Source organism: Trachurus japonicus, chromosome 18 (genome assembly GCF_045865225.1).
Source record: "Trachurus japonicus isolate A0001 chromosome 18, Traja_1.0".
Lineage (NCBI taxonomy): Eukaryota > Metazoa > Chordata > Actinopteri > Carangiformes > Carangidae > Trachurus > Trachurus japonicus.
The window spans coordinates 10,636,066-10,660,946 of record NC_140924.1 but is presented as its reverse complement, the minus strand read 5'-3'; the positions used below and the strand labels follow the sequence as shown (position 1 = coordinate 10,660,946).

The following is a 24,881-nucleotide window of genomic DNA, read 5'->3' as shown; positions in this document are numbered from 1 at the left end:
TAATGTCATATCATGGAATATAAATGGCTGTGGGAGTTATATTAAAAGAAAAAAGGTTCTGACATATTTAAAATCCAAAAATACAGATATAGCATTTATTCAAGAGTCGCATATAATGAAGGAGGAAGAAGCAGTGAAATTTAAAAGAGACTGGGTGGGGAAGATTTATCACAGCTCCTATTCAACCAAAAGGAATGGTGTGATGATTCTCATTAATAAAAACCTGAGCTTTGTCATGTTAAAGCAACACAATGACATGGAAGGACGACTTATCTGTATTGAAGCTTTGATTAATGGGATTAAGACAATATTATGTAATATTTACGCTCCAAACAAGGAGGAACCCGATTTTTTCCATGAAGTCAATACAGTGATAGGACAAATGGAGGGTCAGGTTATAATGGCAGGTGATTTCAATCAGGTAATGGATGGTATGATTGACAGGAGCAGACCAAGTGGTAAATCTACACCAAAAGACAGAGCTGCAATTAAGATGTTGGCAGAAGATCTTAATTTGGTAGATATATGGAGGTTAGTGAACCCACGTGAGAGAGAATACACCTTTTACTCTCATTGCCACAAATCACATTCGAGGATTGATTTTTTTCTGGTATCAAACACGTTAGTAGACTCAATTGTGAATTGTGAGATAGGTGCTATTGCCCTCAGTGATCATAGCGCAGTGGAGTTGCATGTTGACCTAAATACAGATAATATAAGAAGAGGTCGTTGGAGACTCAATACCACGTTATTGAAAGACAAATCTTTCAGTGACACATTAGCAGAGGACCTCAAATTTTTCTTCGAAACAAATATTGGGTCCACGGGAAAAATATCCTCTGTTTGGGAAGCATCTAAAGCAGACATGGGCAAACTACGGCCCCCGGGCCATATACGGCCCGTTAGGCTTTTTAATCCGGCCCGCCGAACTTGTCCAAATTATAGTAAAAACCCATGGATGTGTAAAAACCTCATTCATTTCCCTTTCCCCTGCAATACCCTCGTTTCCCCGATAGATAGCGCACTAGTCTAGACTAGAGACACATTGACCTTTGTTGGAGTCAAAGGTTGGAGTGCAACTTTCCAGCTGCCATTTTCCCCCTTCGGTAAAAATGAGCGGACCAAAGAAAAGAAAAGTGGACACTGAGTGCCGAGTGTTTAAAAAGGAATGGACAACAAAATATTTTTTTACTGATGTCCGATCAACGGCTGTATGTCTTATATGCCAAGAAACGGTTGCAGTTTTCAAAGAGTACAATATCAGCCGTCACTTTGCCACAAAGCATGCTAACTACGCTAACAAGCAGTCGACACAAGAACGGGAGGCTACTGCTCAGAGGTTGGTAGCTAATTTACAGACTCAGCAGAATTTTTTTCACCGACAAACTGCGATTCAAGAGTCAAGTACCAAGGCAAGTTTTTTGCTGGCATTCAAGTTAGCAAAGGCTAGCAAACCTTTCTCCGAAGGCGAGTTTGTGAAAGAATGCATGGTAGAGGCAGCAGATCTCTTGTGTCCGGAAAGCAAAGGCAAGTTTGAAAAAATCAGCTTATCACGCAGGACAGTAACTCGCCGTGTGGAACTGATTGACGAAGATATTGTCAGCGAGTTAAACAAAAAGGCGGAGTCCTTTAAGTTTTATTCACTAGCACTGGACGAAAGCAACGACGTGAAAGACACTGCTCAGCTCCTCATTTTTATCCGAGGGATAAATGACAGTTTTGAGATAACGGAGGAGCTTTTGAGCATGGAATCGCTGAAGGGGAAAACGCGAGGAGAGGACTTGTATGAACAGGTGTCTGCTGTCATCGAGAGAATGAAGCTGCCTTTGAGTAAACTTGCCGGTGTCACCACGGATGGATCGCCAAATTTAACCGGAAAAAACGTCGGGCTGCTGAAAAGAATCCACGATAAAGTGCAAGAAGAAAACCCTGACCAGGATGTCATTTTTCTTCACTGTATCATTCATCAAGAAGCTCTATGTAAGTCTGTATTGCAGCTTGATCATGTCGTGGATCCAGTTGTAAAACTTGTTAACTTCATACGAGCAAGGGGACTTAATCACCGCCAGTTCATTACGTTCCTAGAGGAAACCGATGCGGATCACCAGGACTTACTTTACCACTCTCGTGTCCGGTGGTTAAGTTTGGGGAAAGTGTGCCAACGAGTGTGGGAGCTCAAAGACGAGATTCTGTCGTTTTTGGAGCAAATGGGGAAATCCGACGGATTCCCTGAGCTGAGCAATGAGGACTGGCTTTGTGACTTTGCGTTTGCTGTGGATATATTGTCACACATGAATGAGCTGAACGTTAAGCTGCAGGGGAAGGATCAGTTTGTGCACGACATGTACACAAATGTAAGAGCCTTCAAATCCAAGCTGATTTTATTCTCCAGGCAAATGTCAAACAAATCTTTCACTCATTTTCCCACACTGTCCACGCAGAAGGCCACCCGAAACGTGAAGAAATACTGCAAATCACTGGACGACATGCACAGAGAATTTTGCCGTCGGTTCACTGATTTTGAAAAAATTGACAAGTCACTTCAGCTGGTGTCCTCTCCCCTGTCACAAGACCCCGAAACAGCACCGCATGAGCTGCAACTGGAGCTGATCGATCTTCAGTCTGACAACGTCTCAAAAGAGAAATTCAAATCTCTTAAACTGAATGACTTTTACGCTTCACTTAACGAAGCCACATTTCCAAACCTGCGGAGGACGGCACAGAAGATGCTGGCATTGTTTGGCTCGACTTACGTGTGTGAGCAGACTTTCAGCGTCATGAACATCAACAAAGCCCGTCACAGATCCCGGTTAACTGACCAACACCTCAGATCTATTCTGAGAATCGCCACAACGAAACTAACTCCAGACTTTGATGCACTGGCAAAAAAAGGAGAACAACAACATTGTTCCCACTGAAATGTGAGTTTCTCTACTGTGTTAAAAATAGCAACTTTCGCATTTACGCACAGCAGTACAGTTACAGTAGCTTAATTAACATGTCGCACATGCTCTCAATTTAAAGACCCCTTTCTTTCGTTGGGTAATAACATGTTCTGAATGTTGAAAGTGATTCCATCGATCTTTTTCCAGTAAATTTCTTTAAATTTGCACCTTCAATTGTGTCTGTTTTTCATACATTTCAATCCCCAGGTTTGATAAATTACATTGCTTGTCCAAATGCTCCTGGCCCGGCCCCTCTGTCAAATTTTAGAGCCCATTCTGGCCCACAAGTCAAAAAGTTTGCCCACCCCTGATCTAAAGCATTCATAAGAGGGAAATTAATTGCCCACTCTTCAAAATTGAAAAAAGAAAATAGAAGGAAAGAAGAAAAATTAGACCAAGAGATACGTAATTTGGAGAAGGACCTGGCAAAACATTATTCTGATCAATTATACCAAAACATATGTAATTTGAAATATCAGTTACATGACATATACAATAAAAAAGCTGAATACGCCTTATTCAGACTTAAATCCAATTTTTATGAAGGGGGCGAAAAGAATGGTAAACTGTTAGCACGGCAATTGAAACAACAGGACAACTCTAACAACATCCCGATGATTAAAAAGGGCAATGGGATAGTGACTTCATCCAAAGACATTAATGAGACCTTTGAAAAGTTTTATAAAGATCTCTATACATCCAGCTGCACACCTGATGCAGAAGAAATGGAGGCATTCTTCAAAGGCCTCACCATGCCCACCATCTCAAATGAACAAAAAGAACAATTGGATGCTCCCATAACAGAGGAAGAGATTAGAGCTACTATCCGGTCCATGAAAACTGGGAAGTCACCAGGAATGGATGGCTTCCCAGTTGAATACTATAAGAAGTATATTGATATTTTAGCCCCTATTTTACTTGAAGTGTATCGGGAAGCGTTTGAGACAGGCAGTCTACCTAATTCATTTAATGATGCATTAATTACTCTAATACCTAAAAAGGACAGAGATACATCAGAACCATCTAATTTCAGACCCGTAAGCCTTCTAGGTGTAGATTTTAAAATTCTGACAAAGACACTGGCACAGGGGTGGGCAAACTTTTTGACTTGTGGGCCAGAATGGGCTCTAAAATTTGACAGAGGGGCCGGGCCAGGAGCATTTGGACAAGCAATGTAATTTATCAAACCTGGGGATTGAAATGTATGAAAAACAGACACAATTGAAGGTGCAAATTTAAAGAAATTTACTGGAAAAAGATCGATGGAATCACTTTCAACATTCAGAACATGTTATTACCCAACGAAAGAAAGGGGTCTTTAAATTGAGAGCATGTGCGACATGTTAATTAAGCTACTGTAACTGTACTGCTGTGCGTAAATGCGAAAGTTGCTATTTTTAACACAGTAGAGAAACTCACATTTCAGTGGGAACAATGTTGTTGTTCTCCTTTTTTTGCCAGTGCATCAAAGTCTGGAGTTAGTTTCGTTGTGGCGATTCTCAGAATAGATCTGAGGTGTTGGTCAGTTAACCGGGATCTGTGACGGGCTTTGTTGATGTTCATGACGCTGAAAGTCTGCTCACACACGTAAGTCGAGCCAAACAATGCCAGCATCTTCTGTGCCGTCCTCCGCAGGTTTGGAAATGTGGCTTCGTTAAGTGAAGCGTAAAAGTCATTCAGTTTAAGAGATTTGAATTTCTCTTTTGAGACGTTGTCAGACTGAAGATCGATCAGCTCCAGTTGCAGCTCATGCGGTGCTGTTTCGGGGTCTTGTGACAGGGGAGAGGACACCAGCTGAAGTGACTTGTCAATTTTTTCAAAATCAGTGAACCGACGGCAAAATTCTCTGTGCATGTCGTCCAGTGATTTGCAGTATTTCTTCACGTTTCGGGTGGCCTTCTGCGTGGACAGTGTGGGAAAATGAGTGAAAGATTTGTTTGACATTTGCCTGGAGAATAAAATCAGCTTGGATTTGAAGGCTCTTACATTTGTGTACATGTCGTGCACAAACTGATCCTTCCCCTGCAGCTTAACGTTCAGCTCATTCATGTGTGACAATATATCCACAGCAAACGCAAAGTCACAAAGCCAGTCCTCATTGCTCAGCTCAGGGAATCCGTCGGATTTCCCCATTTGCTCCAAAAACGACAGAATCTCGTCTTTGAGCTCCCACACTCGTTGGCACACTTTCCCCAAACTTAACCACCGGACACGAGAGTGGTAAAGTAAGTCCTGGTGATCCGCATCGGTTTCCTCTAGGAACGTAATGAACTGGCGGTGATTAAGTCCCCTTGCTCGTATGAAGTTAACAAGTTTTACAACTGGATCCACGACATGATCAAGCTGCAATACAGACTTACATAGAGCTTCTTGATGAATGATACAGTGAAGAAAAATGACATCCTGGTCAGGGTTTTCTTCTTGCACTTTATCGTGGATTCTTTTCAGCAGCCCGACGTTTTTTCCGGTTAAATTTGGCGATCCATCCGTGGTGACACCGGCAAGTTTACTCAAAGGCAGCTTCATTCTCTCGATGACAGCAGACACCTGTTCATACAAGTCCTCTCCTCGCGTTTTCCCCTTCAGCGATTCCATGCTCAAAAGCTCCTCCGTTATCTCAAAACTGTCATTTATCCCTCGGATAAAAATGAGGAGCTGAGCAGTGTCTTTCACGTCGTTGCTTTCGTCCAGTGCTAGTGAATAAAACTTAAAGGACTCCGCCTTTTTGTTTAACTCGCTGACAATATCTTCGTCAATCAGTTCCACACGGCGAGTTACTGTCCTGCGTGATAAGCTGATTTTTTCAAACTTGCCTTTGCTTTCCGGACACAAGAGATCTGCTGCCTCTACCATGCATTCTTTCACAAACTCGCCTTCGGAGAAAGGTTTGCTAGCCTTTGCTAACTTGAATGCCAGCAAAAAACTTGCCTTGGTACTTGACTCTTGAATCGCAGTTTGTCGGTGAAAAAAATTCTGCTGAGTCTGTAAATTAGCTACCAACCTCTGAGCAGTAGCCTCCCGTTCTTGTGTCGACTGCTTGTTAGCGTAGTTAGCATGCTTTGTGGCAAAGTGACGGCTGATATTGTACTCTTTGAAAACTGCAACCGTTTCTTGGCATATAAGACATACAGCCGTTGATCGGACATCAGTAAAAAAATATTTTGTTGTCCATTCCTTTTTAAACACTCGGCACTCAGTGTCCACTTTTCTTTTCTTTGGTCCGCTCATTTTTACCGAAGGGGGAAAATGGCAGCTGGAAAGTTGCACTCCAACCTTTGACTCCAACAAAGGTCAATGTGTCTCTAGTCTAGACTAGTGCGCTATCTATCGGGGAAACGAGGGTATTGCAGGGGAAAGGGAAATGAATGAGGTTTTTACACATCCATGGGTTTTTACTATAATTTGGACAAGTTCGGCGGGCCGGATTAAAAAGCCTAACGGGCCGTATATGGCCCGGGGGCCGTAGTTTGCCCATGTCTGCACTGGCATCACGTGTAGAGAAGATACTACCAGACATTATAAATGGTGATCAAGTGGGATTTATTAAAAATAGGTCCTCCGCTGATAATATGCGAAGACTCATACATCTCATGCATATGAACCGCTCTAGTTCGATACCGGTCGCAGCCCTCTCACTTGACGCCGAGAAGGCGTTCGACCGCGTGGAGTGGAGGTTTCTTATGTTAGCTCTCTCCAAGTTTGGATGCGGGGCTGATTTCTGTAAATGGGTGAAGATACTTTATTCCAACCCGAGAGCAGCTGTCATCACAAATGGGTTGATCTCAAATTTGTTTTGTCTTTCCAGAGGGACCAGACAGGGATGTGCTCTCTCCCCGCTACTTTTCACAATAGTATTGGAACCGTTGGCCTTAGCAATCAGAGCTAATATGAGAATTAAAGGTGTGTATGCGGGGGGAAGAGAACACAAGCTTTTTATGTATGCTGATGATATCTTAGCAGTGATAGCAGACCCTGCTAGTTCTCTACCGGTATTATTGGAATGTATCAACAAATACTCCAAATTATCAGGCTATAAGATAAATTGGCACAAATCAGAGGCTATGCCTCTATCAAACACATGTCATTCTAGTAGTGTTAAATCATTCAATTTCAAATGGATACCTTCAGGTATGAAATACTTGGGCATCCAATTAAATCCAAAGCTGGATGAAATAATGATGTCCAATATGGAACCACTACTTCAAAAGATAAAACTGAACCTGGACAAATGGGAAAAACTGAAACTTAGTTTATGGGGAAAAATAAATGTGATTAAAATGGTGGTTGCACCACAGTTTAATTATGTTTCCATGATGTTACCTGTTTGTATAACACCTCAACTCTATAAGCAATATGACAAAATTATCAAAGACTTTTTATGGGACAAGAAGAGACCAAGGATTAACATAAAGAAGATGTGGTCACCAAGGAGCATAGGAGGAATGGCTCTACCCAATGTCAGACTATATAACCTATCGTTTGAAATGTCCAGACTGGCTAAACATTGGGGGAGAACTGACTCTGAGCTGAGCTGGATCAAAATTGAGCAGGAACTGACAAACCCCTACAAGCCTTTGGACGTTTTCTCACATGGACCAACCTCTGATGGACAGGACTACTTCTCAAACCCGGTGCTAGCACATTCTAAGACTGTTTGGAGAGAAGTGCATAGAATGTGTGGCACATCACATCTAAGACAATCATATGCATCTATATGGCACAACCCTGCAATACGTGTTGGGAAAAAGACTGTTCACTGGAATCAATGGCTTATGAAAGGAATATGTAATGTGGGTGACCTGTACTCTGGTAGAGTGTTTATTTCTTTTTCTGAACTTAAGCAAAAATACAACTTGGAAGATAAAGGGAATTTTTGGAAGTTTTTACAAATCAGAGACAGTATAACTAAGGGTCAATTCTCACAAGACAAGAATCCGGTGGTGGCATTTCTGGACCAACCTGACACAACCCGCAGGGCAGCTGTGTTTTACAGAATCTTTAATGGGTTAAAGGAAAATATCTGTCAAAATCTGAGATGTATCTGGCAGAAAGACATAGGGTGTGAATTGAATGATGAAACTTGGCTGAGAATATTAGCAAACTCAGGAAAACATATAAAGGAGGCCAGAGGGAAATTTACCCAGTACAAATTAATACACAGGTATTATTTCACTCCATCTAAACTCTACAGAATGGGGTTGTTGGCTAATAATTTATGTTGGAAATGTCAAGAAGAGACCGGAACATATCTACATGCTGTTTGGGAGTGTAAACACATTAAACTGTTCTGGGAAAAAGTAACTGAATACATAGGGAAGTGGGTAGGGTCAATAATACCAGTATCACCAAGAGTGTGCCTGCTGGGAGACCAAACAGAGTTGCCTAACATACCAAAATGTCACCTTGTGGTGATAAAGTTAGGGGCTGTTACAGCTGCTCGAATAATTCTCAGAGTGTGGAAAAGCTCATCCTCTCCGGAGATCAAAAAATGGATCGACGTAATGTTAGAGGTTGTATCATACGAACACATGTTGGCCAGAATCAATGATGATGTTGATAATTTCAAGAGGTCATGGGACCGTTTTCTCACATGTAATGGTGTTACGACAGGGTGATGACTGCACTGATGTGAATGTAATTGAATGTTTAGGTTGGTTGTTTCAAACATGAGCATTTGTTATGGACTGTTATATGATTGAAAGTATACTGTCTGTTTATGTTTACATTTAAAAATAAAAATAAAAACTTGAATGATAAAAAAATCTGTGCTCCCACTTTAATATCTTTAATTCAATTTAATTTCCATTGCTCATATCCCCTGGTGTGTCTTACTTTTTTTCTTCTCCCTTTTATTTTATTTTATTTATTTATTTATTTTTACTATTATTTATTTCTATTTATGTATGTTTTTATTTTATTGTCACGTCTATTTGTTATCCAAGTGTTATTAATATGATGCTTATATGGTTTTATGCATTGTTTATGTAATTTGTAAAGCAAAAATAAAGTTGTTAAAAAAATTAAAAAAAAACATGCATGGCTATCCGGAAACAGCTGCGGAGTTCAGGTTTTCTTCACATGTGTTGAAAAAAAACAGCTTGTGTCTGTAATAAAAACATTTAATCCAAACAAAAAAAAAAAAAAAAAAAAAAACCCGATTCACAGCGCAAGAGCCTGAAATGACTCAGAACAAAGTCCTTCTATTCATATTAGAACGTCTCTGATGTTGATATGAGGTGGAGAGCGGAAGGGGATGTGCGGGGATGATTGATACTCATATTAGAACGTCTCTGCTCAGACTCTGAATTAGAATCTGTGTTGTAGGCGTATTGCATCTTAATTAGCCTATCGTTGTAACTTTTTAACGAGAGAGAGAGAGAGAGAGAGAGAGAGAGAGAGAGAGAGAGAGAGAGAGAGAGAGAGAGAGAGAGAGAGAGAGAGAGAGAGAGAGAGAGAGAGAGAGAGAGAGAGAGAGAGAGAGAGAGAGAGAGAGAGAGAGAGAGGTGTTCATCCTTCATTTGTGACTCAAGTCTTCAGTCTTGACTTTCTTTGCTTGGTTTTAAAGAGACTCAGCATGCCGCCTACGGAGACACTATGCCGATGGTATCGTGAGCGGATCTTCATCATGTCTTAAAATTAAGAAATTTACGTTGATTTTTCACGTTTTAACGGTTCCCGTGTCTCTGCAGGGTGTTGTGTTTCACCGGTTGGTTCATCAGCTGGACCATCTGCACCTCCGCCACCACCGCCGTGATGAGACTGAGACCTGCCGACCCGTTTCCCCGTAAGTATCTCGTCGTTGTCGTTACATTTAAACTGTTCTGTGGACATCCGCAGCACGCTCAACAAGCGTGAACAGCTAGAAGATCTACTCGTGCATTCAAACATTGACTTGTCTGGAATAGAGAAGAGATTGCCCCTGCACAACTCAGATAAAACTCCACAATGGTGCAGGTGGTGTCAGGAACAAAAACCATGAAAAAAGAAAGTTCCACCGCACACAATGGGGTACATTCAATAAATTTATTTGTTAAAACCGCAGCAACGCGTTTCGCCCTGTGGGCTTCATCAGGCTTGTGGGTCAGGCACTGACACTGCTCCTTTGTAGGCTCCCCCGGCAATCAGTGGGATCAGCCACAGCTTGCCATGGGCTGGCCTGCCTTCAACTCGTTACATCTCAACTCCTGACAAATAAGTACAAATGCTGCTACAAATGCCAATATACAATACACACATGTCTAAATTATACAAAATAAATCTGAGGAAAGACATACTTCCTAAGAAAACCCCTGTAAGGGAAGGGGAAATGCTGCTCTTACTCCTCACTTGGTGGCTCATCAGATGAGTCACTTGGTGGCTCATCTGAAAGCATAACAAACAACTCATACCGACACAAATGAGATGAGCCACTTGGTGACAAATGGTGACACAAATGAGATGAGCCACTTGGTGACAAATGGTGACACAAATGAGATGAGCCACTTGGTGGCTCATCTGAAAGCATAACAAACAACTCATGAGCTACCGACACAAATGGACCACATGCAGTAGCATACAAACAACATACAAGAAACAACAAATATAAGGACCTATACAAGTCAATAAACAAGTCAATAAACAACTGCATGAATATGTTGAAATACTAATTCCCATCTCAAGACATCACAATGATATTAAATATACATAATAATGACATTCAATATACATATGAACTGAAATACTCAACTATTTCCAATGAAGGAAAAAAGGGGGGAGAAGCGGTCTCTTGAATATACTACCTGTGTGAAAAGAAGGTAGGCAAAGATTCTAGAGTAAGGGACAACATCCAAAATTCATCAAGAGACATAAAACAAAGTACATTAGTAATTATAGATAGGAGCTTAGTCCTGAAGATTCATTTAAACCATGGGGTTCTAGCGAGTTGAGAGTATGAATCCAGTATGCTTCCCTCTGGAGAAGCTTTCTGACTGGATTACCTCCCCTTGGATTGGGCAACACCCTTTCTATCCCAACAAATCTAAGTGAAGCAGCGGACCCATGATTTCTGTCTCTATAGTGCCTCGCGATAGCATAATCCATATTCCCGTTTCTAATGGCAGCTTTGTGCTCTGCTATCCTCAGTTTGAGGTTGCGCTTAGTTTGTCCTACATAAATCATACCACATGGACATTTTAACATATATACTACATGTGTTGACAAACAATTTATGAATTCTCTAATTTTGTACTTTTCACCCGTCTGCGGGTGACTGAATACTTTGGTGTCATGCGTATGGGCACAATGTATACATCTTCCACATCTATAATTACCATAAATCTCTTGGGCTAACCAATTGCCAGCAGGCTTAGGTTCCCTATAAAAGGAGGAAACAACAGTGTCCCCGACATTCCTTCCTCTTCTGAAATAAAATTTGGGGTTAGCCCCAAGGCTAGGGTCACTACTTAGGATGCTCCAGTGTTTTTGAATAATGCTTTTTACTGCATGAGAAGCATGGCTATATTCGGATACAAATGTGACAGAGTTTTCTTTTAATTCATGTGGTCTAGGTGTTAACAAACTCTCTCTGTTCTTATCTTTAGCCCTGTTAAGTGCTTTCTCGACAGTTTCTCTTCTGTAGCCCCTCTGAATGAACCTGTCGGTCATCAGCTGGGCCTCAGAGTCAAAAACTGTTTCTTTGTTGCATATCCTCCTCAACCTAAGGAACTGCCCATAAGGAATATTATCTTTAAGTGATTTAGGATGATGGCTTTGGGCATGTAAAACAGTGTTCCTATCGGTTTCCTTACGGAATATAGTAGTATCCAGTGTTCTTTCTTCATTCACAGAGATCAGCAAATCTAAAAAGTGTATCTGGTCTGTGTGGTACTCCATAGTAAACTTCAGGGAAGAGTACGTGTTATTAAGATAGTCCCTGAATTGGATTAATAATTCCTCTGGACCTGTGAATACACACAAAATATCATCAATGTATCTCTTAAAAAATATGACATGATCTTTAAATGGATTATTTAGGTTAAAAATATATTTTTCTTCCCATAGGCCCATGTAGAGGTTTGCATAATTGGGCGCAAAAGGAGAGCCCATGGAAGTGCCATGGGTCTGTAAATAAAATTTATTGTCGAACATGAAATAATTCGATTCCAATATAAATTTGGTAAGTTTCATAAGCAAATCTACAGGAGCATGTTCGACATCTCTAAGATAATGATGCACAGCTTCTACCCCGCCCTCGTGGGGGATGTTAGTGTATAAACTTTCAACATCAAAGCTGACAAGAAAAGCATTTTTGGGTAAAATAATGTTCTTCAGGTGTCTCAGGACGTCACCGGTGTCTGCAACATAAGAGGGAAGTGTTTTTACAATGTCTCTTATATAAAAATCGACAAACTGGCTTAGAGGTTCTAAAAGAGACTCATTGCTGGAGACAATAGGTCTACCCGGTGGGTCGGTTAAAGACTTGTGAATCTTAGGAAGAAGATACAATACTGGAATAGTGGGGAAATCATTTTTCAAAAAATCAAACTGTTTCTCAGTAATCCATTTGTTGGCAAGAGCATGGTCTGGGTCTAGGTGAAGCGGCTTGGTGTTTCCCCTGGCCGCGGGAGCGCGCGTGCATCCAGCTAACCCCTTGGACGCACTGCACGCGGAAGCTGGGCGCGCGCATTGCGCGCGGCTTCTCGGGCGCTTGGCTGGTCGCACTGGGAGCTACTTCTCCTCCTCTCTCCGCGCCGGTCAGACATCGACTGCAGTCGTTCATACTCGTATTCACTCGGTTTTCCACACACACGTCATTTTAAACATGTGTGTGTGTGTCTCATGTGCAGACGCAACGGTCAAATATGTATAGATGGACAAGCAACAACTTAATTAATCATCATTTAATTATTTTATTTTGAAAATTGACCGGATTCTCTCGCCTTTTCTGTGCCCGACTTCCTGTCTGGTACGACCACGTCTGTCCAGCTTGACAGACGGCGCTCTCGGCGCGCGCGGCTCGCGTGAAAAATAGAAATGAACCGAACTGAAGCGCTGCAGGCGCGCGCACTGCGCTCCACGGCGCGAGATGTGCGGCCAGGCAGACCGGTTAACATGTGCGCCGAACTGAAACTCCCTCCGCTCCAGGGCGCTGCGCTTCGGTTCCGCGTCTAGTGCGTCCAAGCTGTAAGGTGAAACTACTTATGCGCTTGAAACTACGTACATTTGAGTTGTTTGATTTATCGTTTTAGTGTTCTAGTTTTATCAGCGAGGTTTTTCAAAGTGGCTCGTCTATCAATGGGGGGGGGTCAAGATGTGTAAACTGCCCCCCCCCCTCCCTCCCTCCCAGAGTACAGAGTAAAAGAAATACACTTTTTTTGGCCGGCTTGAGCTCACTTCACGGGCGCGAGCCTGCTGCAGCTGCTCCTGCTGACAGACTGAGAGAGAAAAATAAAAAGAACATTTGGCTTTGGTTAGGTTCAGGCAATGAAGAAAGGAGTTGGTTAAGTTTAGTAAAAACACCAGGTAGAGGCTAGACAGGCTGGAAGCATAATGAGCCTTATACGTTATTAATATGAAGTAGGCTATTTGCTTGTTTTGCACATGATCCGTTTGATCCCAGGAAGGAAAAAAGGATCAATGCGCAGCCTCCGTTTCCTTTCTGATTGCGTCCGTCTGTCTGTTCGGAGTGGGAGAGAGAGAGAGAGAACCCAATCCACCTGTCTGTAATGTAAGTTTGATTTGATATGAGTGTCAAGGTTTAATTACGGACACTAATGAGCGCGCAGCAGTGCGTAAAAGTCGTGCGTAATGACAGCTCCTCGTTGGTGAAAGACAGTAAACACATTACTCCGATTGTTGGACGTAGTTGACGTAGTTGACCAGGTTGAGTGTGTTGGAGTAAATACCCTGTCCACAGAGATGTCTTTCACTCTGCTCTGTTTAAACCGGTGTCATGCCAGAAGTTGATTTTTGCCAGAAACTGAGTAAGTAAGTAAGTAACTGAGTAAGTGAATATGATCATCAAATGTTGTTGTTGTTTTGTTTTGTTTTGTTTTTTTATCTCTGTTTGTGTTTGATAGCCTCTTGTACAGTATGTCCAGTAGCCTAACAGGCCTATTGTTGTTGGGTAGATGGTGATTTATATCTGGCTTGTATTTAGGCAAATAAAGATATTTGGCATCGAGATTGTTTATTTTTTTTCTGCCCCAAAATGACTTGATATCACTCAGCAGAGTAAGATTGACAAGATTTGACCTCAACCAGCTTGGATAATGTGTAAAGGGCCATTACAATCTAAAAATCAGGGTAATTCACCTGCCAGAAATTGATTTACGCCTCTGGTAGGGGAGACCGGGGATGATAGTAACACTTTTTGTTTGAGCAAGTGTAACTCAGTGGTTGTTGGTGCTAGAGATCTCAAATTTTGAAATGTGGTCTGCCTTCTAATATCATCATCATCCGTCATGTCCTCTAGTATGATGCAGCATACTTAAAATCACGGATAATTTTAATTATGTACTTTTTTTCTCTTTTTAAAAATAAATAAATACAAGTAACATTATGCAAATAGTTAAAGTAATAGCTACATAGGCCCTACTGATTTATTTTTCATAGAGTTATGAATAGTTTTTTAGTGAAGATGACTGGATCACCTATCTACTGCACTGTAACTGCAGCCAGAGTCAGAGCAAGTTGCCCGTTCCATTATGGCCGAGCATGAGCTACGTCTGTGTGTAGTCCAATCCACCCTCTGGTATCTGAGGCTGCCTCATGTCTAGGCTACTCCATGTCTGCTGCACATCTAAACCTAAACCTTTGTGAGTTATAAATCCATGAACATAACAAGTCGCCTTCTATTCAATGAGTTTTAAATAGAAAAGCCCCATCTCATCTGTGTCTGTTTTATCTAAGAGTTCAGACCCTCTCCTCTGTCTACTACATCCACCTGAACAACAGCAGCAACCGGAGGAATCACTCACTCAGCTTGATTTCACCGACTATTTGAATTTGTTTCCAGATATCGTCTTAAATAGAGCTGGTTTCTGAGCATTTATGAACCTGCCTAGAAACAGAAAACCAATTTTGTCAGCTCTGAGACGAAGATCGGCCCGCCAGTTTCCGTTTAGAGTTGCTGAAGAGTTTCTCTGATGACTTTAGGTGGAGGCAGGCTAACACTACCCATACACTTCCAGCGTTTGAGCTAAGCTAATTAGTGACTTTAGGTGGAGGCAGTGTCGCTACCCGATCCGCGACGCTACCGGATCCGTGACAGCCACGTACGGCAACTCCACTTGGACAAACTTAGTTGAATTGACTTAGGATCACTGCCCTATGTGCGTCGCCACAGACGGTTTATCTTTTTATTTTATTTTTTTAAATACTTTATTAGTAATGTAAATTGAGGGTTGGTTGTGGTGGTCTGGATCTTGATGCTCAGAAAACAGGAACACAGGCGGACTTTTAATGTTTACTGTCCTCTTTTCTCGCCGGCCTCATCACCATGACAACCACAAACAATTACAACTACCACAACACTCACTGAATAAACGAGTCTGCCGCGGCTGTCTTATGACGGACCTACGCGGTTTTTATTTTATTTTATTTTATTTTTTTAATCATTTTCACAGTACCGTATTTTAATTTCACAGAACTTAAAGCATGTACGCAAATCGGGCAGTGCCCAAATGAAGTTTGTCCAAGTGGAGTTGCCGTAGGCAGCTGTCCAAGATGGCGGCCGGTCTGCGCATGCGCAGACCAGTTTTGTCACGGATCCGGTAGCGTCGCAGATCGGGTAGCGACAGGCAGGCTAACACTACCTATACACTTCCAGCGTTTGAGCTAAGCTAATTACAGGCGATACAGTGCTATCTCCTTTGTTACTGCACACACAGTCGAAAGGATGGTGTCTATCTGCTGGTCATGGACTCGGGAGTGAGGCAAGACACGTAAAAAAAGAAAAAGCTGGCGTATCGGCCTGAAAAAAAGGCATGCTCTTTGTGCCCCCACATGCTGCCCTTTAGTGAGGTTGAGCCCCTGCCCCTCTGTAATCATGTGCACGTCCCTGCTCACATCAACTGAAGGAAATCTCCCAAGAAAAACCTTAGCAGGGAAAAAGTTAGAGAAACCGGGAGGAGGGATCCCTCACTCAGGACCGTCAGACGTGACATGGATAGAAACGGCCATAAGTTTTGTGTCCTTCCTGCTGCACATGACTGACTACATTTAAATCTACATAGATGAGATCTTTACATTTACCTAAATATAAAATATATCAACAGGATGTTTTTGATTGACTTCTGTACTTTAACCTCTGCTCTGTGTTTCCTTTCTCTCCATCAGATCAGACTGTCCCAGTTCTTCCTGGAGACGACGTCCCTCTGACCTGTGTTGGTCCCTCAGACGTGTCATTTAAAGCTCTGGAGGTGATCAAACGTGGCCTTGAGGACAGATATGTCTTCTTTCTGAGGGACGACCGACCTGATGTAGAAAACCAGCATCCGTCCTATAGAGACCGTGTGGAGCTGGTGAAGCCTCTGGTGAAGAATAACAACGTTTCTCTGATCATCAAGAACGTGACGTGTTACGACTCAGGAGTTTACGAGTGTCACTTCATCACCAACGGGAGAGAAACGGTCTCTGATGGAAACGGCAGCTTTGGCACCAAGTCCTCCTACAACATCAACCTGGTGGTTTCAGGTGAGTCAGGAGAGTCCAGACTCAGGTCAGAGTCCTGGTGCAGCTTCTTCATACTAAACCACAGACTCTGTAATCACAGACCTGACATCTGATCCCTGATCTCTGCTCATCTGCTTCTGCTCCACAGACCAAACAGCTGGAGGTGAGGAGGACGGAGGAAACACAACTGGACAAAACGTGAATGGAACAGATGTGGACATCAGCAAAAAGATTGAAGGAAACAGGAGAGGACATGTAGGACTGATACTCAGTGTAGTTTTGTTTATTCTTGTTATTTTTATTATTGTTTTACTGTACAAATTCCACGAAGCAGCTGAACGTGAACCAACTTCCTGCTGATGGACCTGCTTCAGTCTAGGAGAGTGATGGCACTGAGGTGGACGGAAGTATGGACGGTCCTGTAGTAGCTACTTGAAATGTGGTTAGAGGAAATGGCGGCTTGGCACTGGAGAAATTAACTTCTAACTTTCAGGTTCAGTGTGTAACTTATTTAGCTTTTTATTAGCAAAAGAGAAAAGAGAGTCTGAAGAAGAGCAGTACGCTCGAAACGTTACTGTCTTTTTTTATTGTTGGATGTGCTAAATAAATCAGGGAGCTGGAGTGTGCAGTCTCCTCTTTTCTGTCTATATTTATGTTTGAGGCCAGCACCTTTTTAAACTGGATGTGCGCGACCTTTTCTACTTTTTGTACTCAGCTTTTTATTAGCAGAAATCAAATATCACTTTCATAAATATGTATTTACCAAAGTCTAATCACAACCACATACAAATAGGTGGCGGGTGCACCCAACCAAAGCTGCCATGTCGCATCGGCATCTTTGAATACGGAGGCCAAAAGGGAACAAACTTTGTTCACCTTTCGCATTTTACCTTTACATACCTTCTGGTGTACAGTGACACACAGTTTCCTTTTTCAGCTCGTACACACGGTTGTTTTCACTCGCCACACAGCTGGCACAGGGAGGCCAGTATACAGTATAGCTTTCACCATCTTTTTGATTTATAAATCGTCGCACTTTAGCCATGTTTCAGAGGTGGAAGAACAACGTCTTCGTCACCTCATGTTGCCAAAGGGAAAGTAAATAAGTCCAGAGAAATATAGGACACCACACCTATGCAGTGATGACATTAAAGCAGAAGTAAGCGATCTGGTCGTTTTGGCTAATGCTGCGTTCGAGGCAGGTTTTTGAAACCGTAAATTACAGCTTCAAGTCACAACTTACGACTTTGTAGCGTTCCAGGCAACCCACTCGTGTTTTTCCGACCTGTTTTACCGGTGAAAGTCACTATAACGGCCACTCGTAACTTCTGACCCGTGAACTCGTACCAGATCGAACTGGTACAACTTCACAGGTCGGAAAAACACGAGTTACGGGCTGGCTTGAACGCACCATAACAGTCCTCGTCCCTACGTCACCACATTCACGGCGTTCCTTGGCTGCACACACAGCCCTGCATGCCGTTCTCTCTCCTCATTGGATAAAACTTGTAGGATACGATAAATGTTTTCTCCTCGACTCAGAGCAGAGCAGAGTGACTGACAGACCCGTGTTTCAGTCCAAACACTCTATGTAAGTGATTGCTGTCGGAAGATAGAACTATTTAAGACTTATATTAACACAAAAATATCGCTTACTTCTGCTTTAATTTGTGGCGATGAGCTGAAAACGTGTAGCAATTTAGCTAAATTAAAGCGATTATTTAGAAACAAAATACTGAGTTCCTATGAGATGGACTAGTGTTTTTGTTCTTTATTTTATGGACTAAATTATCTATCTATATATATATATATATATATATATATATATTCTATTATGACTGTTTTTTTTTTTGTTTTTTTTCATTAGTATTAGGTCTATATGAATAGCAGAAGGGGGTAGGACCAGAAAAGTTTTTAACTTCTTCTTACCCCTTTTGAACATGACAGGCATCTTCTTTAGAGATGATGATTATTAATATTAATATACATTTATTCATTGTTTTTATTTTTGTTATTTTGTCTGTTTTGTTTCTCTGCACAGCTGGCAGAGGGAGGCCAGTATACAGTATTAGCTTTTCAGCATCTTTTTGATTTATAAACCGTCGTGCTTTAGCCATGTTTCAGAGGTGGAAGATCTAGGATACCTTTATGCAGTTCCTTGAAAGTGACGGCACATGTTGAAACTGGCATGACTCTTATCATTTTGTGTTTTATTTCATTATATGTTTCTATTTTTTTGTTTTGTTTTGTTTGTTTGTTTTGTTGTTCTTTCTTTCTTTCCCTGAATGTGTGTACTGGTGAGGGTGGGGGGAGGAGGGGTGTTCTCTGACTGTACATTTTCTACGTCAAAAACAATAAATATATTGTTAAAAAAAACTCCTGCTGATGAAGAAAATCAATATCTGTATTGCAAGAAACTGGAAAAAAGTTGTGTGTTTGTGTTTGTGAGGTCCTGTCCCTGTTAAGCTGCCTCCAACACGACTGCAGTTAGAACTGAACAAATATTCAGCCTTTATTACACCAGACAGTCAGTTAACTCCTGCTTAGTCTTTAGTATAAACCCTGACTGAAAGGTGAGTTTCATTTATTCATGTGAATGAGAATCTCAACTTTTTGCAGTTTCCTCAAAATAAAATGTTTTTCTCAACAAGAAACAAGTTGTGGTTTCCTACAGAGTAAAGACACCAGGGAAAACAACAGATTGAAAAGTTAGATGCTGTGTTCTTTAATAGTTAACTTAAATAGAAGTAACCAAGTAATCTGGTATATTACTTTGATTTTGAGGTACTTAGAGTAAATCACATATTTTAACTGGTCATTGTTCTGGATTACCAGGATCAGGATATAGCTACTTTATTGTCTATTGTCTGTTATTAATTAGCATAGAAAGGGTAAAGGACTTAGTAAAAATGAAAATAACCAGCTAGGCTACTGTATGAAAAGTAATAGGCTATAGGTTAAAACAACAACAACAACAAAAAATCACATTTGAGCAGATCGTTTGTTCATGAGGACGATTGGTATTACAATTACACACAACTCCCAACCCACATCTGGTTATAAATATCACCAATTAATTATTGCATCTGAACGGTCGTAACTTTTTAAAAAAGAAATCATCAGGCCCTTAGCCAGCCTTGGACCCCCCCCCCCTTAGCTTTTTCATAACAATAATCATAATAATGTTAAATGTAGTTAAATGTATCTCTCTCTCTCACACACACACACAAACACATACGCACACACACACACATAGGTACCTGCAAACTGAAAATGATGACAAAGTAAACCCCTATAGGGGGGGTCAGGGGGGATCCTCCCCCCAGAAAGTTTTTATGATTTTAAGAGGTAAATGAAGCATTCTGGTGTACTCTGAGAAGAATATAATGGGAAGACAACATTTGCTTCAGATAAAAAAACAAACAAACAAAAAAAACCACATTTGGTAGGCTACTGACTGAGGTTTCTATCTGTGTAATGGCAAGAATGGTTGGACTGTATGACACTGGTCTAGTGGGGAGCTGTGGCTGGTGAGAAAAAACAAAACTCTTTCAAGGCCAGTTTCATCTGCTTCACCATGAGCCTCTTTAAGACCACCACCACCACCACCACTTCTGCCCTGTTCTCATCTGTATGATGGCTGTAGCTACTGTCAGATATTAATAAATGAAAGGAGGCTCCCATTCCCATTTGGAGGTTGCAGAGGTACACGCACGCACGCACACACACACACACACACACACACACACACACACACACACACACACACACACACACACACACACACACACACACACACACACACACACACACACAGTAACACACACACACGCACGCACACACCTGTTGCTTTCTCCCTCTCCTCTGCTCTCTGGACTGGGCTGCCTGGCTGTTCTTTTGGGCTACCAGGTGTGCATGGGCCTTTTGGACTTAGATTTGAGTTCTCACGGACCGGACGCGTCAGTTCAGTCCGAAAATATGTAGAAATGAATTCAGTCAGGTCGCGCTCCTACTCGGCTTCTCTCTCTCTCTCTCTCTCTCTCTCTCTCATGGAAAGCACCGTATTTGCTTTTCTTTTGGGGGGGCGGGGTGGTGGTGGTGGTGGTGGTGGCGGCGCTGAAGCTGCACAACGACAGAAATGGGAGGAGGGGAGGAGTCTGTGGAGGGAGACAACGCAAATAGCCTACGTAGCTCTCCGCTCCGCCTCATTTTAAAACTTCATTCAAACTTGGCTATTTTTCGTCAAAGAGAGAGTCACCATGCCGCCGACGGAGACACTTTGCCGATGGTATCATGAGCAGATCTTAATCTTGTCTGAATATTGAGAGATTGATGTTTACATTGTGTGTTTTGACATTTCACGTGTGTGTCTGCAGGATGGTGTTATGGATGACCGCCGGCTTTCTGTCCATCACCACCACCACGGCTGGTTGGAGGATCTCTGTAACTTCGGTTCTCGCCCCTGCTGTTCCTCGTAAGTGTCTCGTTGTCGTTACATTAAAGAGTTGTGTGAATGGTGTGTGCGTACAAATTGCGTTAATGTTGTACGCACATAGGTACTTTGGAAACAAAATACATTGAAAGTTCGAACTTCTCCACACACAGCGCTGCAGCGGCTTCTGCGCTGCTGCTTTCACAATGCAGGAAGCGCTGTGTGTGTGTGTGTGTGTGTGTGTGGCTGAGGACGAGCGGGACTATCACACTCTTGTAGTAACCTTTATTAATCTAGTGATTATATCAATTGAGAAACAGTTCTCACTTACAATAATGACCTGGGCCAAAGGCAACAAACATAGCAAATACAAAATTACAATACAATATTAAATGTAAAACAATTAAACATTCATGTGAATACATTTTAACATTTACCTAAATATAAAACACATAAACAGGATGTTTTTGATTGACTTCTGTACTTTAACCTCTGCTCTGTGTTTCCTCTCTCTCTTCATCAGATCAGACTGTCCCAGTTCATCCTGGAGACGACGTCCCTCTGACCTGTGTTGGTCCCTCAGACGTGTCATTTAAAGCTCTGGAGGTGATCAAACGTGGCCTTGAGGGGCGATATGTCTTCTTCCTTATGGACGACCGGCCTGATGTAGAAAACCAGCATCTATCTTATAAAGACCGTGTGGAGCTGGTGAAGCCTCAGATGAAGAACAACATCGTGTCTCTGATCATCAAGAACGTGACTCGTTACGACTCAGGAGTTTACGAGTGTCACTTCATCACCAACGGGAGAGAAACGGTCTCTGATGGAAACGGCAGCTTTGGCACCAAGTCCTCCTACAACATCAACCTGGTGGTTTCAGGTGAGTCAGGAGAGTCCAGACTCAGGTCAGAGTCCTGGTGCAGCTTCTTCATACTAAACCACAGACTCTGTAATCACAGACCTGACATCTGATCCCTGATCTCTGATCATCTGCTTCTGCTCCACAGACCAAACAGCTGGAGGTGAGGAGGAGGAGAGAGGAAACACAACTGGACAAAACGTGAATGAAACAGATGTGGACATCAGCAACAAGGATGAAGGAAACAGGAGAGGACATGTAGGACTGATACCCAGTGCAGTTTGCCTATTGTTTATTCTTGTTGTTCTTCTATTTTACTGTGCAAAACCCATGAAGCAGCAGAATGTGAACCAACTTCCTGCTGATGGACCTGCTTCAGTCTAGGAGAGTGATGGCATTGAGGTTGAAAAGTATGGACGGCCTTATACTGGAGAAATTAACTTATAACTTAACTTTATTTGTTTGTATAGCACGTTTCATTTCAAAGGGATAAAACAACAATATAAGAAAGAAAATATAATCTTGCTCTAGCATTAGTACACTGCAAAAACTCATACTCTTACCAAGAACATTTGTCTTATTTCTAGTTGAAACAATCTCATTATACTTAAAATAAGACTCATCACATTAAAAGTAGTTTGTTTTTAGACACTTTTTCCTTCTTTCAAGCAGATTTACACTTGAAATAAGTAGAAAAATCTGATAGTGGAGCAAGTTTTTCTTTCTTATTACAAGCACAAAAAACTTCCTTTCACTGGCAGATTTTTCTAGTTATTTCAAGTGAAAATTTGTTTGAAACAAGTGAAAATGATCTAAAAACAAGTTAATTTTTAGGTGATGTGTCTTATTTTAAGTGGAAAGAGATTAGTTTTGACTAGAAATTAGACATTTTGACAAGAAATAAGACAAATATTCTTGGAAAGATTTTGAGTTTTTGCAGTGTACAGAGCATTTAGGAAGGTCGCTGACCTATCGTAGTACTCTCTGAGATTTCAGCTAGGATCTTCAGTCCCTGGCTAATTAGAAGCTAGTTATGGGCTAGAGGTGAACAGATAGGGTTTTAGCTTTACTTTTAAAGAGGAACTATGCAAGTCTGGTCTCTTTTCCTCTGTTTCGTTAACCCTCCGCCTGGCCATGTGCATTTGTTTACAACGAAGCCGGCGAAAAGTCAATACATGGATTCTTGGAGGCTGATAGTTAATAAGGGAGTTGGCAGTGTAATTTGGTCCTAGCCCAACTCCAACTTATTCAAAATGCTCCAGCTAGAGATCTAACAAGAACAAAAAGGACACATCACTTTAGTTTTTAATTCCGGTTAAGTACAGAATTGATTTTAAGATTTTACTTGTTTTTAATCTCGACGGTGCTGCCCCTCCCCATGTACCAGACAGATCTTCAGGTAAAGCTACCACGCATATATTCAAAATCAGCTCAGGGTGCTTTTAGTTATTGTGGTCCAACACTGTGAAACTCTTTTTCTCTTGAACTCCGCTTGTCTCCAACAATATCTTTCCTTAAATATAAACTAAACATATCGGTTCTCAAAAGCTTTTAATTTGTTTCTCTTTTTCTTTTCTTTTTCTTTTTTACATTTTTTTAAAAATATGCACTTAACATGTATAAACGTTGAGTTTATGCTTGTCATATGAAATGTGACATTGACACTTTAGCTATGTGGAACAACGACATCTTCATCACCTTATGTTGCCAAAGGAAAACTAAATAAGTTCAGAGAAATACGGGACATCTTTATGAAGTTCCTCAAAAGTGTTGGAACTGGCATGCCTTAACAATAATCAAGACTACTGTTGATTTTGTGATTTATTTCATAATTTATTTCTACTTTTCTGTTATGTTTTGTTTGTTTTTCTTTCTTTCCCTGAATGTGTGTACTGTTGAGGGTGGGGGAAGGAGGGTGTTGCCAATGTTATTGCCCCACTGACTGTATATTTTGTATGTCAAAAACAATAAATATATTTATATTGTTAAAAAAAACTCCTGCTGATGAAGAAAATCAATGTTTTTATTGCAAGTCATCTTTCTTTCATGGGCTCAGGGCCCCCCCTTGTGTTCAAACATGAAAACTACATTTATCAACAAATGAGTGTTTGTACTGTAGATAACTCAAGAATATTTATTAATGTGGGTTATGTAGGTAACAATGTAACAATAACAAATATGTACCTATTAGTCCTTTATTAGTCTTCAATGTGACTAATAACATTTCCTCAACCTCAATTTATATTTTGATTAATAGTTTGTTATGAACAAACAATTTCTCTATAATTGCATACTATTTATACTTTATAACTCCACTGAAAGTATTACAATCAGGTTATCTTTTGTTGCTTTGTTACTGTTATTGTTTATCTTCAACTTCCTGTGGACATGAAGCTTGTGGTGCGTTAAATTATTTCAAAATTGAGAGGAGGGGATGATGTCACATCAGATTCAACCGTCGGCTACTGGCGAAAATCAACCGTGTTTTTTAAGATAGTGCTGTTGTTAGTATCTTAGCCTGTGAAAGCAACATAATACATAATTAGGTATAAGTTACACAACACTACAGGTAATTCAATTAAACAAAAACGCAAAGCTAAATTGTGTAAAGTTCAGCTTTTCTTCACTGTCAAAGCTTGGGGCGGCCATCTTGGATTGCAAGCTCAACTAAACCACCGTTTTCTACAGGAAGGTCGAGTTTTTTTCGACCAACATGTGAACTTGATTTTGAAAAATCAATAAAATAAAACCAATTGGTTGGGGTCTTCTCAACTTCTACTGGAGCCACCATGAGCCCAGTGACTGGAGAGCATCATTGACAACTCTCCAGTCCAGTCACTGGGCTCATGGCTCAGTGTTCATCCTGGATCAACATTAGGCTACCTGTGAAAGACACAATTTGTCCACATGGTGGCACGGGTACGGCACCGTAGTTAAATGTACATCACTCAATAAATACATCTTCTTGTAAAATAAAGATTTTATTTAAAAC

At 41.3% G+C, this 24,881-nt stretch overlaps 1 protein-coding gene and 2 pseudogenes across 1 annotated transcript; 2 read left to right on the top strand and 1 right to left on the bottom strand.

Annotated features, from left to right (window-relative positions):
• The first annotated feature begins 1,745 nt into the window (after nt 1-1,745).
• LOC146968725 (general transcription factor II-I repeat domain-containing protein 2A pseudogene) lies at nt 1,746-2,918 on the top strand (annotated as a pseudogene).
• Nucleotides 2,919-4,367: 1,449 nt separating this feature from the next.
• LOC146968724 (general transcription factor II-I repeat domain-containing protein 2A pseudogene) lies at nt 4,368-5,540 on the bottom strand (annotated as a pseudogene).
• A 15,317-nt stretch (nt 5,541-20,857) lies between these two features.
• LOC146968723 (uncharacterized) lies at nt 20,858-23,679 on the top strand. Its single transcript, XM_085759307.1, has 5 exons — nt 20,858-20,886; nt 20,975-21,072; nt 21,554-21,910; nt 22,038-22,147; nt 23,560-23,679. Exons 1-5 carry the CDS (start codon nt 20,858-20,860, stop codon nt 23,677-23,679), a joined length of 714 nt encoding a protein of 237 aa, XP_085615433.1.
• Nucleotides 23,680-24,881: the final 1,202 nt, after the last annotated feature.

Bases quoted from the DNA above. Each gene is read 5' to 3' on its own strand.
- LOC146968723 (XM_085759307.1), top strand. From the start codon at position 20,858: ATGCCGCCGACGGAGACACTTTGCCGATG. The intron at 20,887-20,974 runs GTATCATGAGCA...GTGTGTCTGCAG, and splicing joins ACGGAGACACTTTGCCGATG to GATGGTGTTATGGATGACCG. The intron at 22,148-23,559 runs GTAGGACTGATA...TTGACACTTTAG, and splicing joins AAGGAAACAGGAGAGGACAT to CTATGTGGAACAACGACATC.